This window comes from Cryptomeria japonica, chromosome 11 (genome assembly GCF_030272615.1).
Source record: "Cryptomeria japonica chromosome 11, Sugi_1.0, whole genome shotgun sequence".
In the NCBI taxonomy this organism is placed as follows: domain Eukaryota; kingdom Viridiplantae; phylum Streptophyta; class Pinopsida; order Cupressales; family Cupressaceae; genus Cryptomeria; species Cryptomeria japonica.
In genome coordinates, this window is record NC_081415.1 from 717634514 (window position 1) to 717655771 (window position 21258).

The 21258-nt window shown below is 37.3% G+C and overlaps 1 protein-coding gene across 1 annotated transcript; it reads right to left on the bottom strand.

Annotated features, from left to right (window-relative positions):
• Positions 1-2302: 2302 nt before the first annotated feature.
• LOC131061300 (uncharacterized) lies at positions 2303-20107 on the bottom strand. Its single transcript, XM_057994913.2, has 5 exons — positions 19450-20107; positions 3879-4587; positions 3374-3734; positions 2850-3279; positions 2303-2742 (listed from the first exon to the last, which is right to left on the bottom strand). The coding sequence occupies exons 1-4, from the start codon at positions 19721-19723 to the stop codon at positions 3226-3228; spliced, it is 1398 nt and encodes a 465-aa protein (XP_057850896.2). The 5' UTR covers positions 19724-20107; the 3' UTR covers positions 2303-2742; positions 2850-3225.
• Positions 20108-21258: the final 1151 nt, after the last annotated feature.

Consider the following 21258-nt stretch of genomic DNA (forward strand, 5'->3'; position numbering starts at 1 on the left):
TTTCCTCTTGGTAGCATTAGAATAACCCCAGTTCCAATGGATAGATAAATATTTTCATTAATTTGAGGGGCGTACTTTTGCAATTAATATTTAATACAGGCCTGAATGATCCCAATATATTAGAATTTTGATTTTAAATTAACGTCTATTCTTGCCATTATTACACAATAATATGGCTTCTGTTTGTGGTCGTATTTGGAAGGAAGTTTCGCATCCTGAACTTGCATTATTTTTATATCATTCTTCCTATATATTGAAATATATTTTGTTACTGATAAGAGGATACATAGGGAAAAATGAGGGCCAAAGTACAATAAATGAAAAGCAAAATATTTTATCCATGAATCTTGTTGTGATATATCAGCATTTAACGATCCCTTAGCAAACTTTAGTTAGCAAATCGGCAAAAAGAATTAAACCAAAACCCCCAGGCATATGATGGATAACCTGTTCACGTTTGCATTCACGTATAACTGCAAACATTTTCCTTTTGTTCTCGATAGACAAAACGACGTACCAAAATTATGGCAAAATGAGCAATTTATTTGGGCTCAAGCCTGAACGCAAAAGATCAGGTATACAGTCATCATACACCATATCTATAGAGTATTAGATACTCAGGTTGTCTCCTGCAGTGATTTGATTAACCTGACAACCTTTCACTGCTACCAGATAATATGCTTACAACAAATTGAGGGCAGATGAAAAGAAGATACAAATAAAGCCCCATATAATTAAGGGCACCAAGTCCTAACCTGCTTTATTCCACATATTAACAAGGATAAATTTAGTGCACTCTCAGAAAAATATGAAGCCTACTTCTATAAACCTTTTCACAAACATAATATCGATCATGAGAAATAATACCACGCAAAAATAAACATAATATACATGCACAGTATTATCTGGAGTCAACTCACACAACATGATGTGAGCTGGGGTACATGGCTGACCTCAGTGACCCAGATGACTTCCAAATAATACATTAACTCTGATAATGTTTAATATCAACTCTTGTGAGAAGGAAGAAAAAAAAATAACATCATCATTGTTTGTAAGGATACAATAGGATTTCCTTATTGTAAGAAAATTTGAACTTGCCAATGCAAAAACTGCGGCACTCTTCCATACTAAATGATGAACGGAAAAATAAATAGGAGCATATTTCAACAAAGTTCTACAATAGGCTGAAACAACTTATCCCAAAGCAGCATATCATGCACAAGTTTTACAGATACTGGCAGAAGACTGCAGTCATTGACAACTCAGAATCCTCAATAATAAGCAAGAGGTAAGGAAAACTAAACCTGATTGCTATTTTTCAGGACCTCTTAAAGAAATTATTGTAATCTTTTGGTCATATTCGACATATTGTATACTAATTACAGTAGCAAAGCAAGTTTGATTTTTCCTGCTTTGAAGTCTCTATAATCCTCCCATCACTTCTTTTCACATAGCAGAACTCTGGCCCTTGAGGCCTGCAGTTGCAAAGGGAGTTGTACGGGCAATCTAGACAGTAACTATCTGCATTTCCATCTCTTTCCCTGCCCTTTTCACTTTTAAACCCTCTGCAACTAATGGAATTCATATTTATATTGAACTTAAGGAAGATTTCAAAGAAAATATTTAGAGTTAGATCTTGAGCAGTATGGAATATGAATTTGTACTTTTCAATTTGATTCAGTTTAAGTCTCCAGGGATGTTGATGTCTCATCAGCCTTGTTAGTTTTTGTCCAAAGGTCTAGTAGTTCTAATGCATCTTCAATTTCTTAGTTTAAACTTTGAATTAATGTGGATCATACCTAAGTAAATAAGGATTATCTATTTTGGGAGAGCTCAGTTGCCTTCTCCTTTTTTTTAGGTCTGCCTATACCGAGCCAAAAAAAGATTCAGGAGGCAATTAATTGCATTTATATGTAATAATTTTTCACTTTCCCGACCAAAAATAACAGCATTGTCAGATCACGTAATTACAGGAGAAGTATAAATAACATGTCTCACTAACGCATCATAGTTGCTTTGAGCCATTGTGTGTTAAGAAATAAGGATTATCTATTTTGGGTGAGCTGATTTCCCTCTTCCAAATATACTAAGCCAAAAAAACGATTAAGCAAGCAATTAATGACATTTATATGTTATATTAAAATTGTGACTTTCCCACCATGAATAACAACACCGTCACAATGCAGGATTGTGCATCATGGTTTAAGAATTCAGACCTTTAATGGTAAACAAGACATAAAACATTGAAAACGAAATAGGAAACCCATTCATCTACAACTCTAAAGAAAGTGACAAGATATCATCAAACTCTCAAGGAGCGGATCTAAAATCTCCAGTATGTTATTAATGAATTTTTACTGCCTGGGTAATAAAATACTTTTTAACTTCAATAACTATATATAAACTATATGCGTACAAGGATTAGTAGTATTACTACTAACAAATAATGCAAAACTAGTAGTATTGACAAATAATGTAACCGAGTATATCTTCTTAACAAGAGGGCATTCTCCAAAAACTAAAAAGAAAACTATTTTCCAATAAAACCAATTTAGTAATATCGGGGACCACACCACAGCTCTCACATTTGCATTGAGTGACCAAAAAAAGACAAAGGGCACTTAGCTAGTTTGCCAGCACGTTGGGCAGGTCAGGTCTACTCATTTTCATTTTTCCTTTGTTGACAAAGTTTTCTTCAATCAGGTAACAAAAGTGAAAGAGTTCTCCAAGGGTATCACACTGTTTAACAAAGCGATGTACAACTATTACTAAATGATCATGGATGTTAACAAAACTAAATTTAAAAAATTTCATATACCAAATGAGAAGTTCAAGATAAAACTTACCGTGATTTTGAAGAAGCATCCAATTTACAAGCTTCTGGTCATGTTTCTTCCACCAAGGAGTGCATCAAGAACTTCTACACACTACAGTTGGAAGCCCATTGATATTCATGCTCTTTTGTAATCCCCCAAATTCATGTCAGCACAAGTACAATGTCAACTGAGGATGATGGATTTCCTGTTGAGCTCTGGTCTTACCACCATATGTGAACCAGAATTTGGTGCAATGCATAATCCATCCACCCTCAGTGTTTGCCTGCATTTACCCTGCCAGCCACTTATAAAACTCATATCCTTGTAGATATCATGTCAAAATCAACTAAAACCAAAGTTGACCTCTCTATGCTTGGCTGGCAGGTGCAGGCATGGCCCGTGCCCCTTAGCGGGGCCGGGCTTGTCCAAAACTTGCTTCAGGCTGCTGCTGAAGGGAAGGCTGCAAAAGAAGGAAATGTTTAATTAATGAGAACATTAATACTTCAGACTTACTAGCATTATATTACGGGAGGCGTTTAGATAGAATATCTTACATGTGAAAAGGAAGGTTGAATGCATTCATTCGGACGGACATAGACCATAGCTGGAGGGCAACCAAATTGAGAAGAATGCATATACACAGCAGATGCAGAAGGTGCACCCATGTGATTTGGATTGAATGGACCCATCATAGTATCCAGGGCACCATAGCCCATTGTACTAGTTGAACCTAGCCAAGGGCTACGAATGTGTTGTGGAAGAGGCCGAGGGGGAGGTTCCATGGGCATTTGAGCCCTGTGAGGTGCTCCAAGCTGAGGAAATTCAGTGTTATAATTAACAGCGGGAGCATACATAGCTTGCATACTATATGGTCCCATATTAAAACCAAAGCCAGGATCAAACCTTTGAGTGTACCTGTTTATAACAAACAACCTATTAAATCTTAAAATTCAATTAACATACAAACAGCAATTTTGTAATCAGAGTAGCCTTCAATACTCACTAAAAACCCAAGCCTTATGGACTATTGAACTTAATCATAATACAAACTTTCCTTACCTATCAGAATTGCGATCATAATCAGGATCCTTGCGATCTGTCTCCCTGTCACGGAAAATTGCAACCCTATTGTTCGTCTTTACCTTGCTAACAGACTCCCTCTCCCCTTTCAATTTGTTTATCCTACCATTTCCAGCTGGGCAGTCAGATGGACCTTTCACATGATTACTTCGTAAGTCATCCAAACTAGGTTTCTCCTCACTTTTCAAGGTAACCATTGAGCAGCATTGCCAATTATCAAATGTAGCTGACTCCTCCTCAGCAGATTTACTCGCCATGTTAGGACTATTCACGCTAAAGATCCTCGCACGAGCTTTATTGTACTCCTCTTTCCTTTCCTCGACACTTTTAGAATGATTCAATTTTGAGGAATGCATACCAGCATTACCACCACTATGAGAATTTTTCTGTGGCCTCTGTTTAATTGCAACCTTGACAGAACTGATCTTTTCATCCTGTGGCAGATTTACTGGAATATCGGCTAGTCTAATAGGTGGATACCTAGTCTCTTTAGTCTTAAGTACAATTATCTTAGTCCCAGACATATCCAAAGAAATACTGTCTGTAACCACCATTGACTGCAGACCATAATGTTGAGCAAGACGATGAGCTGCAAGTCTAAGGTAGGAGGTAGGTAATTGGGAAAATTCAAGCTGTTGCTGCCGTGGATTTTGAACGAACCTTTCAACATCTTGTTCAATTCGTAGAACTACACAAGAACAGCAAATCAAAAAAGATGAGTTAATTACCCCATGTATATCAAAACCTCAAACTCAACCCATCCAATTCTTAACTCAATTTAAATGAATACACCATAATTAATGGGATTTCTTCAATGATGTGGTAACTGTAACCCAACTAAAACAAAATAAGATTCATTTAACTGCACAGAATCACTCACTTTTAGAAACCCTACAAAATGATCAAAACACTAAAAATTATAACAAAAAATATGATAAATCCTGAAAACTCTTTTCCAAATGAAATCATACATGAAAACTGTTCTGATTCTCTGGTTCAAAATCAACTAAAGATTGTGTACCATATTCAAAGCCTACCCTTGACCCACCTCTTAGACGATGTCATCAAAGACAATTAAGTAGGTTGTGATAACCAGACCCAACGCTACCAAATTAGTGGTCATATTCAGTAACATTGAATAAAGAATTCTGTTAGTCACAAAATTACAAATAATTGTTTATTGTGCAAGTTCCTTTTCTGTTTGTGTCAAAAGTCAACGAGAAAAGCAGGCAAACATTCTAAAGAAGCCACCCTTGCTTTACCTAAAGATTGTAACAGGCTGCCAGCATTAGAATTGTTTACTTCTAAGCACTTTGTTTGAACGTAGAGCTATGGAGACAGATGTGGCTACAGATGCCAGGGGAAGAGAGGGAGGGAGAGAAAGAGAAAGAGAGTGTGTCAATATGTTCTCTAGAATTCAATTCACTGCGAAGTATTCTGATGAAGCTGCAAACATATCACATCTCTAATTAAGTTAGAAAGTTACCTTTTGAAGAGTTTTTTTCCTGAAAGAAAACAAGCCCTTAATAAGATGTAGGTCACATGCTCAAAAAGTTTCCTTAAGATACTTCATTTATCATCACAACATCACATGTAATTGCTGTCAGTTCCAACGACAATGATATGTTTCCATTAAATGGCCATATTCTGAAAAATAAATTGAATGAATGATTCAATAATCAGATAATTACATTGAACGATATACACACGAATATATAGAGGTTACAAGACGATGTTCTATAATTAGAACATAACGTTAAAGTAAAAGACTAAAGAGCTAAACGCTAAATTAAGCGTGAAAGCTAAATTAAGCTTAAAAGCTAATTACATAAAAAAAGTAAATGACCATTAACCAAGGAACTAAAAATATGACTAACATAGAATTAAATATTCTAATACCCTCCTTTAATGGTCATGCTATCTATCACACCAAGCTGCCCTCTAAATTTGAGAAACTTTGCCGAGCTCAAGGACTTGGTGAGGACATCTGCAGTCTGATCTTTTGTAGGAATGTACAGCAGTATCACTGATCCATCTTCAACATGCTAGCAGATGAAATGACAATGAAGCTCCACATGCTTTGTCCGCTCATGGAAGACTGGATTTTTGGCTAGTTTTAGAACCCCTTAATTATTACAAAACAGGGAGTAGGTCCTAGTTGAGACATTTGCATGTCTGCAAGCATCCTACGTAACCAAATTGCCTCACATGCTGCCTTAACAGTTCCCCGATACTCTGCTTCAATTGAGGAAAGAGCTATTGCCTGTTGCTTCTTGTTGGTCCGTGTGACTACACCTGTACCCAAGCTGAAAACATACCCAGAAGTTGACTTTCTGTCATCAACACAACCTGCCCAATCCGAGTCTGTGAAACCAACCAGCCTAGGATCTTTGCTTCTGTAGTACAAAATGCCAAAATCTAGAGTGCCCTTCACATATCTAAGCACACGCTTCGCTGCAACCCAATGTTCAACTTTTGGGGCTGACATGAAACGAGAAATATAGCTCACAGTAACATGATGTTAGGTCTAGTGGTGGTGAGATAGATGAGGCTGCCCACTAGTTGCCTGAATGAAGACTCATCCACTACAGGTGAATCTGATTTGGCTGATAATTTGAGCCCCATCTCCATAGGTGTAGATGCAAGTTTACAATCTTGCATTCGAAACTTATCCAATAGGCTCTTGGCATACTTTGATTGAGAAATGAATATGTGGCTACCAATCTGCCAAACCTCTACACCGAGACAATAATGGAGAAGTCCCAAATCTGTCATATCAAAATGCTGACACAAATTTTGTTTGACCTGCATGATCAGATGTGCTGCACTGCCACTAATGATGAGATCATCGACATAGACTACTAGAAATAGAATATCATCACTAGTATGTTTGACATACAAATTGGGATCTGAAGGACTCCTCTGAAAGCCTTGATCAATCAAGTACTTGTCAATTTTGAGGCCATAGAGTGCTTTGACTAGTCTGCATACATGGTGTTCCTTACTAACAACCTTTAAACCTGGAGGTTGCGTCATGTAGACTTCTTCCTGCAAATCACCATTGAGAAAGGCACTCTTGACGTCCATTTGGTGGACTTTCCATCCAAATTGAGCTGAGAGAGCGAGGACAAGCCTAATGGTACTCATCTTGGTTGTGGTAGCAAATGTCTCCTCATAGTCGATGCCCTCCTTCTGTGAAAACCCTTTTGCCACCAACCGAGCCTTGTACTTATCAAGGCTTCCATCAGCTTTATACTTGACTTTAAACACCCATTTGCAGCAAATGGGCTTCTTCCGTGGAGGAAGATCGGACAATACCCAAGTGTTGTTTTTCAGAAGACTATGTTGCTCAACTGCCATAGCCTTTTCCCATTCAGGTACACCTTTAGCCTCTGTATATGTTTGAGGCTCATAAATATTGTGAATGTTGGCCATAAGAGCAAAATTAACTATGTGTTGCTTGCTCTTACCTCTAACTGATCTACCCTCAATGAGCTCATCATCATGAAGATCACCAATGGTCTTGGCCCACCACTTGGGCCGGAGAGTAGAAGTACCAATATCTGTTGCAGGATGAAGATTACTTGGAATATCTGGAGCAAGCTCCTCTGGATGTGGATCTAGAAGATCCTAAGGAAAGTCGGGGGGTGCAATGTCATGCCTGGGAGACCCTACAACTTTAGAGTCAACTAAATCCCTCCCATCAGGTGGAGCTAAGGGAAGACGAACACCCATACTTGCAGCCTTTGGAGGCTGATCCTCAATGCTCAAATCAGGAGAGGAAGGCTGAAAAGGCCCTCTTTCTTCATCAAATACTACATCTCGACTGAATATGAGGTGATTAGTGTCTATATCAATCAGCCGATATACCTTGTGGTTGTTACTGTAGCCGGTGAACATCAATTTTTAACTCTTTGGATCCAGTTTGGTGCGCTTGGCATTTGGAATCCAAACATAAGTTGTAGAGCCAAAAACTTTCAAATGATTGATTTTGGGCTTCCTGCCAGACCGGGCTTTCTCCGGAGTCATCTTCTTAATGGCCTTTGTGGGAGACTAGTTCAGAAGGTAGACTACAGTGAAGACCGCTTCCGCCCAAAAGTGTTTTGGAACATTTCTATGCTCCAACATAGATCGAGCCATCTCAGTGACTGTACGGTTCTTGCGCTCAACAACATTGTTCTGCTGTGGGGTGTAAGGTGTGGTAAGCTGATGCTTGATGCCATGTGATGCACAAAATTTGGTGAACTCTGTAGAACAAAATTTCCCTTCATTGTTGGACTGAAGAGTGACTATCTGATAGCTAGACTCTTTTTCCACTAAGGCCTTAAACGTCTGAAACATGGTGAACACCTCTGATTCATGCTTAAGAAAATAAACCCACATGCGTCTGCTGAAATCATCAACAAATAATAGAAAATACCTACATCCAGTGACTTATGGAGTGTTCATGGGACCACAAATGTCCGCATGAACGAGCTGCAAGACCTTGGATGCTATCCAAGCATCTCCATCTGAAAACGGACACCTATGCTACTTTCCAGCTTGACACTCTCCCAAACTCCAGGATTCTGAGTTTGAATCTCAGGTAATCCTATGACTAGATCCTCTCGAACCAACTGAGAGAAATAGTGGACATTGAGATACCCATATTGCTGATGCCAAAGAGTGCTGATGGAAGTACTCCTAGCTGCCATGGCGAGCCCCTGAGAACCAGTAGAATCAACAAGTCTATAAAAACCATGATCCTCAATACCAACTGCAACTGTAGTGCGAGTCTCCTTGTCAACAATGTTGCACTTGTGCAACCCGAAGACGACATCCAGTTGTGGTGAATGCTACATAATCTGACTAACTGACAATAGATAGAGCTTCATACCAGGCACAAAGTATACATTGAGGAATATTATATCCCTCCCACCAGATGAAATCTGAACGTTGTCCTTGCTAACAACAGTATACTCTTCGCCTCCACCAAAGATCACTGAATCAGTGAAAGGCATGTACTCTGTAAACCAATCCCGACGATGTGTGAAATGTTGAGAGGCTCTAGAGTCAATGTACCAGGCTGATGATTGAACATCATCAGAGGAGGTTTGGGCCATGAATGCATAGAAGGCAGATTCCTTTTGATCAGGATGCGTGGCAGAATTGGCTTTCTGCTTGGACCCTCCCTGTTTGGATTGCTAGAATGCTAGCAATTTCTGGCAATCTTTCACCAAATGGCTATATATATGACAGTAGGAACACTGTAAGCTCTTCTTTTTGGAAGACTGCTTAGGTTGACCTTGACCTTGTCCTTTATGTTGGAAGGACGGAGCTTTACCCTTGTACTTGTGTGAAGTTGAGGCTGTGAAAGCCTGTTCAGTGGATGAACTAGCGTTGCTTCCAAACTGCTGCTTCCATTGATCCTGTTGTAGCAGCTTGTTGTATAGATCACGAAACTTCAAATCAACAGTAGTAGAGGAGATATTGAGCGTATCAATGAAATGCTCGTGGGATCTAGGAAGACTTTTTAGCGTGATCACTACCATATCCTCTTCCACCATGGTTCGGCCTATAGCTTCCAACTGATCACTGATGTCCTTGATGTTCGTAAGATGTGCCTGGATATAGATGACTTCTCATCCATCTTGATAGAAAACAGCATATTCTTCATAAAGAAAGCTCGGCTCTTGTCGAACATTTCATGAAGATCCTTCAAAAGATCCCAAATCTCTTTTGTCGTTTTACCTGAAGGCACCTGTGGGAGTTGATCATCTCTAACGGAGAGTTTGATAAGCATGACAACCTCTCAATTCTTCACATCATGTTTGTCTTGATCATCACCTATTGTGTAGGACAAGATTCCTTGCCCAAAACAAGTTGATCAAGGCAACGATACTCAAAGATGGTAAGCATACGCTGTTTCCAGGTGTTGTAGTTGCGGCCATTGAACTTTTGATTGTGTTCCAACATGATGTTGGTTAATGATGCCATCACGGAAATCGGGGTTGATCGAGGTCAACTGAGTGAAAGCAAGAGACAGAAGAATCTGATTTTTTTTTAAACTCAAAATAGAAGCAGCTGCTGAAAAAACTGAAACCCTATAGGAGAATTCTAGCACGAATTCCAAGGCATGAATTTCGAGGTTTGGAAGAAGCCCAAAAATTAAAATTTTCTGCAAACTTAAAACAGCATAAACAGTTTTTTAATTTCATGGCAAATTCGTTGGCACAAAATTTGAGGCACAAAAAACGAGGCACCCAGAAAAATTTGAGACCAACCCAAAACATCTCTTGAAAAACCCACCAAGAATTTGAAAATAGAATGCAGATCCAATAGCTCAAAAATTGAGGCAGGAAAACGATGCACCCAGAAAAATCTAACGACGACCCAATTGAGCTCTTGAAAAAACCCACCAAGAATCTGCAACCAGAATAAAATTTCGACTTGAACTAAAGGGTCAAAACCCTAGCCAAAAATTGCAAAAACCCTAGGAAAATTTTCAACTTGCAAAAAAAATACGCCCAAGAAGAGAAAAAGAACCTGCTCTTTTTTTTTTTTTTAAACAGTTATAAAAAAATCTCTTCAATAAAAACTTTGAAAAATTTTAATAACAAAAACTTTCGAAATTTTTAATTTCCATGCTCTGATACCATGAAAAATAAATTGAATGAATGATTCAATAATCAGATAATTACATTGAACGATGTACACACGTATATATAGAATTTAACAAGACGGTGTTCTATAATTAGAACATAACGTTAAAGTAAAAGACTAAAGAGCTAAACACTAAATTAAGCGTGAAAGCTAAATTAAGCTTAAAAGCTAATTACATAAAAATAGTAGATGACCATTAACCAAGGAACTAAAAATAGGTGACTGACATAGAATTAAATATTCTAATATCAAATCTTTCAATGTACCTCACAATATTGAATAGGGAAAAAAAACTAAGTAGTTGCCAACAAATGCAAATAAAATGTTGGTATGTTTGTCGTTGCACCAAAAGCTCGAGCTATTGACGCCCGCTACAAACACCAAACTTACCCAGATCCACGAGAGGCATTTAAGCCATGTCGTGAACCCCAAGGAGGTGCTGACCAACAAGTCAACAATCTCCCCATCAGCACCGACTAAGGGTTCCGCACAGACAGAATGAAGGAGACCTCCCGGGATTCGAACCCGTGACCCAGGGCTCTGAAACAAATTGTTGGTATGTTTGCCATTGCGCCAAAAGCTCGAGCTATCAATGCCCACTACAAACGCCAAACTTACCCAAATCCATGGGAGGCATTTAAGCCATGTTGCAAACCCCGAAGGAGGTGCTGACCACCAAGTCAACATAAAAGACTTCTTTGTCACATAAATAACTACTCTATTTGCATTACAGAATGAATTTCACCATAAGTTAAAAAACTGCCATACTGAAAATCTACACAGCATATGTCATACATGCCTGCATCTGATAAACCCCACCTTATCATTTATATATATAGTTAAACCTATGTTATTGGCTCATCCTGCAAACAACCCAGATTCGGATCAGATCCGGATCCTACCAAATAAAACCAGATTCACAAAGCTCCACTACAAGGCAAACCCAGATTCATTTTGCACAACCTAGACAGAACCTGGGCCAAACCCGTCTGGCAAAAGGGAGTCCTTGTATTTATTTATTTTTCTTTTTGCCTACTAAAGAATAAGGGTATTGGTCTTAACCCTAAAAGTGCATCTAAACCTCCATAATCACTAAAAAAAACTCCTACCTCAAATTTGAATTCAAAATACACAAACCAACTTGTCATAACACAAATATAACTGATAATTGATCATTGAAGGTTCCAAAGCAGTTGGTTTGCATTCCTACAAATATACAAGAGCCCATTTGCGGAGATTCCTTCTTGTGATTGTCATGTAGAGCAGAAACACTAGGAACAATGGAGGCTACAAAATCAAAAAAATTCACTGGTAACTACATCTTCCATATCTGGATCAAGGAAGAGTTTAGCAAGTGCTTTTGCATGCCCTTGGCTGACTCTTTTTCAACATCAGCATAACAAGGAATCTCTTTGCTGTCAACACAAAGCCAAGATAAAGTGCAGTGATCATTTTGTTCCACCACTCAGTAAAAATTGACTGCACCTCTTTAGATAAAAGTTTTTTCAAGATCTCGCACTTTTTCATTAATAATGAACTTAATTTAAGAAGAACAAAGTGAAATGACACAAGCAAGACAATTATAAATGACAGACACATGTGAAGCATTACATTCAATAGTTTTTACTTGCCAAAAGTGCATGGCAATCACGTTGGACATAAGTAAATCATATAATAGGGTTATTTGCAGATTCTTAACAAAGATATCAGGGAAGTTTGGTTTTTGAAAACAATGGATGTATCGGATTTAAAGGCTGCATTTCCACACCAGTGTTCTCTGCATTGATTAATGGGAGCACCTATGGCTTCTTTGAAGCCACTACAGGTAAATACCAAAGAAACCTGACCTATCCCTTCCTATTTGCTACCACAGTTTAGGCATTAGAAAGGTTCTATCGATGCAATTGCATCGCAAGGAGGTTGGAGAGGTGTTCAAGTAGCATTAGGCTTGCTTGCATGTACTCCCCTACAATTTCTGAATGACAGCATCCGCTCTGGTTTATCTCAAATTGATGAAGCTAGAATGATCAAAAGCACCTTCAATATATATGTCCAAGATTCAAACAAATTATTAACCAAGCTAATTCTTTAACATCTTTTTGCACAAGAAAAACATTACAAAAACAAAGTGTATCCCTCCTTGGTTTCCACATCAAAAGTATTTCTAGCAAATACCTAGGAGTTCCTTTGTTCAAAAAAAAAAATGAGAACCAAACTGTGTGAGGAAACAATTAGTGCATGAAAGTCGAAATCAGATTAGTAAAAGGGAAGATGACCAACTCTTGCAAGGAAGATATTGATGATAAAAGATGTCATTTTGACAAATACCAGTCTATATGATGTAATGCATACAATTAACCAAATCAACTAGAGTGAGGCTTTGTTGGAAGCAAGGGATCAAGACAACAATACTTCCATAATGCCACAAAAGCTCATAGATCTCATAATAGGATCAATGCAATTCATGGAGGGCTCCCTCCTTGTTAAGCTTGAAGATATTAGAAGGGAAGTTGTGGATAGAAATGATTAGCACATGCAAGTCCAAATCAGATTCATCAAAGGGAAGATGTTGATTGAAATTGAATTTCAATGGTGCCTTACATGGAAACCCTAGAGCATATGGAGCTGATTGCATAATCCAAGATAATGCAAGGAAACTCATATGGGCAATTTCAAATAAATTGAACATCCAAAAAACAATAAGGATGACTTTCAACACTACTAAATAAACTCAAACTGTGCAAAGGAAACTCATCGCCAATATTAAAATAGGAGCTTCAAAGATGTGTGTCAATGCAATTCAAAAGAATGCCATAGGAAATTGGATACTTGGAAGTATCTTGGGAAACCTCTAGCAAATCCTTGAGAAAATGAGAAGCTTCTACATTTCCCAATGCTATCAAGAGACTAACAAAGCAAGGGATAGATTAGCAAACCATGTTGTTGATCATGTCAAGGAAATTTATGTGTGCAATGATAGCAAGTCTTGGAGTACAGTCTGCTGTGCAATATATTAAAGGTGAATATAGAAGTGTATTTCTGGTGTGCAAGGAGATTGCAAGGTCATAACATAGAACGTTTCCCCACACAAGGTGAAGAATCAAGACTGAAACCTTATCTATAAGGCTGCAAAAGAAGCTCAATTAAAATTGTAGAGACCCCTTACACCTTTATCTAGAAGGATGGAGAGCAAAGTTTCACTAATGAATAAACAACTATAATAACCAATCTATTTGGGCTCAACTAAATAAGCCCTTCTAAATTGGGTCATAGCATGTGGAGAACATAATAGTTAAGATCATTGACTCAAAGGCATATGAGGAGCATGCAAGGAACAAACATGACAAAATGTTCATCAAGATTTTCCTTTCGAATATAATCGATGCTTTGGGATGGAAGAGCTGGGGGTGTTGGCAACAAGCAAATTTGTGCAAAATAAAATACAAGAAATAAGTTGCTAAAGCAAAAGGAAAACACAACATCCTAAGTTGCCAGATTTTTCCAGAATTTCTCAGGGACCCGACCCGGTTCGGTTCTGCAGGAATTCTGGTTCGGACCAGATTCATCCAAAATTCATCCAGGGTCCCAAATTTGCCCTGTGGGTTTGCTGTGAAGGACCCGGGGCAAATTTTGGTTTCAGCGGCAGAACCCCAGGGGTATTCGACGCCTTTGACACGTTTTTTTTGTTTTTTTTAGTTTTTGTCTATTTTGAGATTGCTAGTACCGCTGCCAGTGGCACTGTTTGTGCTTCTAATTTGCCACAAGAGGAGGTGGATGATATGTTTGATGACTTTTGATGATATTTGATCAGCGATGACTGATTGTTAATGTTGACATTATTATTTTTGAACTGAAACATTGATATGGTGGTGTATTTTGGCATTTTGCTATGTTATTTGGACTAAAACATTAATATATATGGTGGTGTATTTTTCTGTCACTTAACTACTAGCATAGTTGATAGTGGTGTATTATGAACTTATTTGCTGCTGCATGTATGTATTTTTTACTTTTTATTTTTATATGTTTTTGTACAGACGAACCCAAAGTGAACCCGAACCCACCCCAAAAAAAAAATTGAACGAATTTGCAAACCCAAATCCGAATCCAAACCGGGACCAGCAACTTAGACAACATCAAGGCAACTTCAAGCAGCCTTGGAGGAATTTTAGAGATTTTAGAAACCGAAAATAATGATGCACTTGGTAAGGCCTAGCAACTTTTTGGGACAAGGTTGATCAAATGCAATTTGGAGAAATACCACAAGTTCATCAAAGAGAGCAATGATCTATTTACAAAAGAACAACAAGATTGAGCATCTAAATTAACAAAAGGAATGTTATATATCAAGTTCAATAGCACCAAAGAATGATACGAGTCTAAGGAGAGCTTTGGTGCAAAAGTAGAATAGGTTGTCCTTGATACCCTTGTTTTTTATTTTTGAAATGTAAATCCTTTATGTTTAATACGAAAGCAACTGCCCCCCTGGCAATGTACCATTGAATATTTCAATTCTAATGTAAAAGATATATATTTAAATCACACTCACAACACTACAATCCACTCCCTTGCTGCCATTCTAGTAATGCATCTTAAGAGTAATACATTGTTTTACTTACATGAAAATATATATCATTTGATTTTTCATGTGCATTTATATTTATTGACCAATGATTCTTTCTTAATAGGATATGTTTGTAAGAGGTCTACTCTTAAAAATGGCAATGTCTATTCAACCATCACAATATACAAATGGCCATTCCCAAATGGTATATGTAGTAAATTTTTATAGATTGGCCATGGGAAATGGTAATGGATTCATGCACTAGTTATCTAAAATGATCACTATGCATCATGAATGCTAGATAGCAACATCTATCCAACCACCAAGACACGTCAATGGCCATCTCCAAATGATGTGTCATCACCAAGACCCTTAGTCCTCTAATGTAGTCCTCTTCATAAAAGCAAGAGTTATTCACTACACCTGTTTTTTTTAAACTATATATTTAGTTTGTAGGTCGATTTTGTAGAAAGTATATTGTAACTGAATCTATGTAATATCACTTTTTGGGATATTCTTGACTTTAGGCCTGCAAACAATATTAATCACTAAAAATTGAGATAAGTAACAAGATCTTATGATAATATTCAAATCCATACATCAAAGCATCACACTATTTAGATCAATAAATCATGGCATCATTAACATTTAAATCATAGCATATTCCTCATAGAAAATCGCATCATGAAGTTCTTGGAAATGCTTACAAACTGGCAATTCCCAATGTTGGCTATCCTTGACTTGCCAAGAGCATGGAAGGTTGGTCGCCCTTCCATCCCTTCATTCACCTTGGAGGCTAGCCATCCTCTTCAATCAGGACCAAGAGCATGGAAGGCTGGCTATCCTACCAACTCCTGTTCCAAAAGCATGGGAGGTTGATCGTCCTTCCCACCTTTTGTCCAACTTGATAAGAGCATGAAGGCAGGCCATCTCATCTCTCATGAACTCAAAATGTTCGTCATCCTTCCTATTTGCAAGACACTTCACAACTTCAAGACATGCTTTCTCAAGGGATTTGCTAGAATATTTATAATCTCTTGATGAAGCAAGAAATTTATTCTCAAACAACTGCAACAACTTAATTTCTGAAATACTTAATTGCTGCTCTTAATTTCTATTCCAAATTGATGTCTTGGATGATTGATGTCTTAGTGATTGGTAATTGAATGATTTGATGCTAGAATGGTTGATGCTTGTATAGTTGATGTTGGGCTGATGGATGTTTGTATGTTTCATTGATTGAATGAATTGATAATTTATGATGATGATTTGTTGATTGATTGTTTGCTTAATTTAATAATCGATAATTGTTTTGATGGATTCATGAGTGATGATTGAATGAGTGCCAATTTGAGGTATTGGTGAGTGATGATTGATAAGTGCTCTTTGAAAGAGTACAACCTTTCATAATATCTGCCCTTTGAAATAATCACTTCCTAATTTCCTTCCCATTCCTTTCTACTAATCCTTCCCTGACTCATATGGTCCATTCTTTCTTCCTTCCCTTTACAAATGAACTGTCCACCCTTTTCTATCTTCTAATAAGGAGAAGGCACACCCCTTCACTTTGCAAGGGATGCATCCTTCCATAAAGTACTGCTCATCATTCCTTTAATTATTTGCTGATAATTATATCCCTTTTTACTCTGATCGCCTCCTCACAATAAATAGCTATTATCACATAGGTTTAATTGCTATTGATGCTGCAGTCTGCTATGTGAAGGCAGCGATCTTAAAGCAGGGGCATGACAATCTATTAGTGAGTAGTTATGCAGTATGCCATATGTGTTGTGCAATGCAATGTAATCAGCAATATGAAAATAAATAAATAAAATCTGTATTCCAAAATTCATGGGCTCAAATCTCATTTTCATTTGCTCTATATATCTATGTAATTAAAGTGCCTTCAAATTTGCAAATCAGCAATTTTTACTCCTTTTTCCACTTTTTTGACATTATTTGAAAAGCATTTCATCTTTTGGTTTGCTAATTTATTACCAAGAACAATTTTGCTATTACAGTCAAAACATTACACATCACCTTCATGGCTAAGTTTTGCAGCTCACCACCACACTTTAGTGATTCCTGTCCCACTGTAAAGCCTTTTAGCATTTGTCGCTAGACTCTAGGGCACAACAGAAGCATTAAAGGACCCATACTAAATCATTCCCCCTCATGCATTAGCTTCACTAGAAAAAATCAATCCAAATCTCGAATCTGCCTTACACCAAGGGGGATCCAAAATACTAAAAGGCATCAATATCTGTAATTGTACACCCGCATGGTAGTTATATGAGTTCACACTTCTGTCTGTTTCATTCATGAAACATTTGTTACATTTCATATCGTTGTCCAGGCATTGTATCTGCTACATAAAGATGAGATATGACTACAGATAAGAAATCAAAAGCAGAACACAAGACATGTAAAAATATTGCAAAAAAGCAATTAACCAGAAGTGCAATATCAATGAAAAGACTGCACATACAACAGACGGCAATGCAGATGAGATTAAGTATGAGAAGAAACATGAAATAGCACCTACTAACAGATAAGAATGTGTAAACAGCAGGCAATGCAGGAGGTGATAGCTATACAAACTATGAAATGTATTCAAATTATTTCAATAAGCTCTGCAATCTTTATGGCTTGCATCTTAGCTTCTAAACTCCTCTCTAATCATTTACTTTGTTCTTCTTGTTATACTTGTACCTAAATGTGTGAATATAATAAGTTATTTTCTCCTCCTTATTTTGAATCATCTCATAATATGAGCTTGGGACATATTGAACACCACACAATACCACCCAAGCTGTGAATGTAACCTTTGATACAAATAAAAGATAATTTAAAACTGAAGTCTCTCTAACTTGTACTGAAAACAAACCTTAAGCATCATACAGTATAAACAATATTACTTTAGATTCTTAGAACAACGATTTCCACAGGAAGGCAATTTCCAAAATTCTTCTGTATCTAGAAGAGCCTTGACAAATTTTATTACTGCAAAATATGGCTCACTTTAAGTTAATGGCATATGAAGATATTATGGGAGCGTCTTCCAGAGATGCCATAAACAAGTCAAAATTACAATTCTGAAGATTGATCATTGAAGTAATCTTCACTCTTTCTTTCAAATATTAAAAAAATCAAAGCTACTAAAACCAAGAGCTCAAGGACATGGACTCCCATCAAGATCTTGGGGTTTTAAAACTCGTGACCTCTACTATGTAAAGTCGTCAACCATTATTGACAAAAGTGAATGCCAATGACAAGCTAAATAACATATATCAAAATTAATATAGACATATTTGTAGTTTTTTTTAATTCTATCCATCTTCTATATAGCAATTCTAACTGCACATGAACAAATCAGCATTGCACTGCCATTCAGTAGAGTGTTATATTTTCTCTCAAGTTCTTATGGTGTAAAGGTAACATGTGACCAAAAGGCAAACCCCATCATGGCACTAAGGTGCCCCATAACCCACAAGTGAAAAAATGGTGAGGCGTGATGAACATGAATATTCACTGATGCGACCAGAATCAAATGCTCCCTAATCCAGTTGGCATGTGGTCTACCGTTTCCTGAACATTAAATGTATTCAAGCGTCGGCCAGGATCAAACACCCCCCCGGCAGCCTCCAAACCAGGAAGATACATTTGGTGACAAGTAATCAACTTAGAAAGCATTCAATTGAGAATCAAATTTATTATCTTGATAATGTAATCCCCAGCTTATCCAGATAACCTATAACCTCACCCAAGGCTTACCAAGCAAACAATATCCTGTCCATAAAAATTTCAACTCCGATTTTACTCAATGGTTATAGAGTTATAGATTTGGCAATTAAACAAGATGAACCTTCTGTCACCGTGTAAGGCAATGACACAGCAAATCCCTACTCCAGCTGCGCTCAATAGTGACAAACCACAATTGCTTTACCCTTGAAATTTGGCTTCTATCGAGGCATATTAGAAAATTTTCTTTCACCAGCTGTTTCACTAAATCATCCGACTACCAAAAATAATGTATTCCTAAGAAACTATATAGCCTAATTCTGCACTCCAGAGGACCCGTTATCAAACCCTACAAGCTAGGTGCTTGTAACTTATTAGAAAACGCACTAAAAACGAAGAAGCAAACATACCCAGGAATTTTTTCTAACCGTACAACCAACTAAATAATAATAAAACCCTAATTACCGCCTCGTCTTCAAAAATCATACGGCCCGCCCTCAACTGCTACCCCTCCAAAAACGCCCAAAATGTTATCTTTGCTTCGGGTGTTTTAATCAACGACCAAAAATTTAAACCCTAATAATGGGGTTTTAGAGAGCTTACCGGATAAACGCTCCCGGGGGTTCTGAATTGCTTCTCTGAGAAAAAGATCCACCTGATTTATGCGCTCCTCAAGGTCGGAATCCTTTACGCCGTTACTAACATTATTGTTGATGTCATTATCATTACTTTCCTCGAGTGCCGTACACGCATCGGCCTGCTGGCTTGCGCAAGTCTTGGAAGAGAGCAACAATCGTTGCATACTGTCATCCAAATCGGCCAGCTCCCACGAATCGGGAGCTCCCTGGTCATCCACAGGCTCGTTCCTCGACTCCATCCGCCTTCAATTTTCAGCTGCTACAAAGGAAGACCTTCTTACTCCCCAGAAAGTCTTTATCTTTAATGGTCATAACATCAGCAATGGCGTCTCAATTGTGTTCCATAAACAAGAAATCAAACCCTCTACAGGGAATTTGAACGAATTGCCCCTTCCCCTGAAAGGGCAAGAGCAGGAACGCCGAGAGGTTTGAGAAAGTAAATCGACTTCGTTCGTCTACCCTAGCTATAATAGTGGTAGATTTGAGGTCATGGTGTTGCCCGTGGTCAAAGGCTCGAATCCCCGCTGGCCTGGACCTGGACCTCGATGATATTTTGCCCGTCAACAGCTTTGGTTAAGCAAAGGGACTTTTGAGATATATATATAGGTACAGACTATAATTTGCCGAATAATTTAACTTTTTCTTTCTATTCTATTTTAAGATTGGTTCTAATAATATTAATATTTTTTTGGACGGCCGTTTTACAGGTTTCGATAAAGGAAATGAATTGATGAGTTTTTCTACAATTTTTTTTTAAAGTTTTGCATGTGAGTGTAATCGAAAATTACATATTAATGTTTTTTTTTCTCGTTCCTCGGATTTAGGTTTTGGTTTTTTCAGATAGATAATGTAGACATATTATATATAGACTAGCATTTGTATTAAAAGAATGGAGGTGTAAAGGTTATATCAACAGAAAATATATGTGAGATTATATGTCATAGAGTACTATTGAGTGATTTTTATATGTAAAATTAAATTATTGACATAAGCAAGTCTTATAGAGGGAGATATATTTCAAAATTTTAAATAAGTTTTAACTTAAAAGTACATATCAAATGACATTCACAAGAGACATAACTAAAAAATTAACTTATAAACCAATTTGAGCAATCTATTTTGAAGACTAAGAATAAACTTGGTTACTTGTGACATGTGACCTAAACTTTTGTAGTTTTAAGAGGGTTTCGTGGAGTAGGATAAAAAACAATGCTATTTTTTTTAATTTTAGAGATATAATTATAATTTTAGGGTTGTATTAAGAATAATGTAATTGTTTCTCAAAGTAAAATAAGATTAAATAAAATATAAAATCATGCTTATTTTGTTAGTGATTAAAATTTCCTATATACTCTAAACTAATGTAGATTTGGAAGAGTGTCTTACAAGGGTTTGATAAGTTATTTCTTACAATTGAGGGTAGTACTTGCATGATTGAGTGGATTAGTTATTCCTTGTATAAGTTAATGAATTAAGTATTCTACGGAATATTTGACATCATTCGGCATAGTTGGTCATGGTCTTGTGTTGATCTTATCATATATAGTGTGCAATTTGTATTGTTAGCATAAATCCTTTGTCGTGACATCATTGTGTTAATGATACAAAGTGTCTTGGTTGAGTTGTTCTTGTCAACTATGTGGATACCATCATTGTATTATAACCTATCATAATAAGTTGTGATGTGAGTATAAGCATGTCCCTTGTGTAGGAAGTTCCTATGTGGTTGAGTGTTGGTCGCCCTTACATTTATCTATGTGAGAGAGTTACCTTT

Bases quoted from the DNA above. Each gene is read 5' to 3' on its own strand.
- LOC131061300 (XM_057994913.2), bottom strand. From the start codon at position 19,723: ATGGAGTCGAGGAACGAGCCTGTGGATGACCAGGGAGCTCCCGATTCG. The intron at 3,735-3,878 runs GTAAGGAAAGTT...TGTTATAAACAG, and splicing joins TATGATCGCAATTCTGATAG to GTACACTCAAAGGTTTGATC. The intron at 3,280-3,373 runs GTAAGATATTCT...CTTCTTTTGCAG, and splicing joins TTCAACCTTCCTTTTCACAT to CCTTCCCTTCAGCAGCAGCC.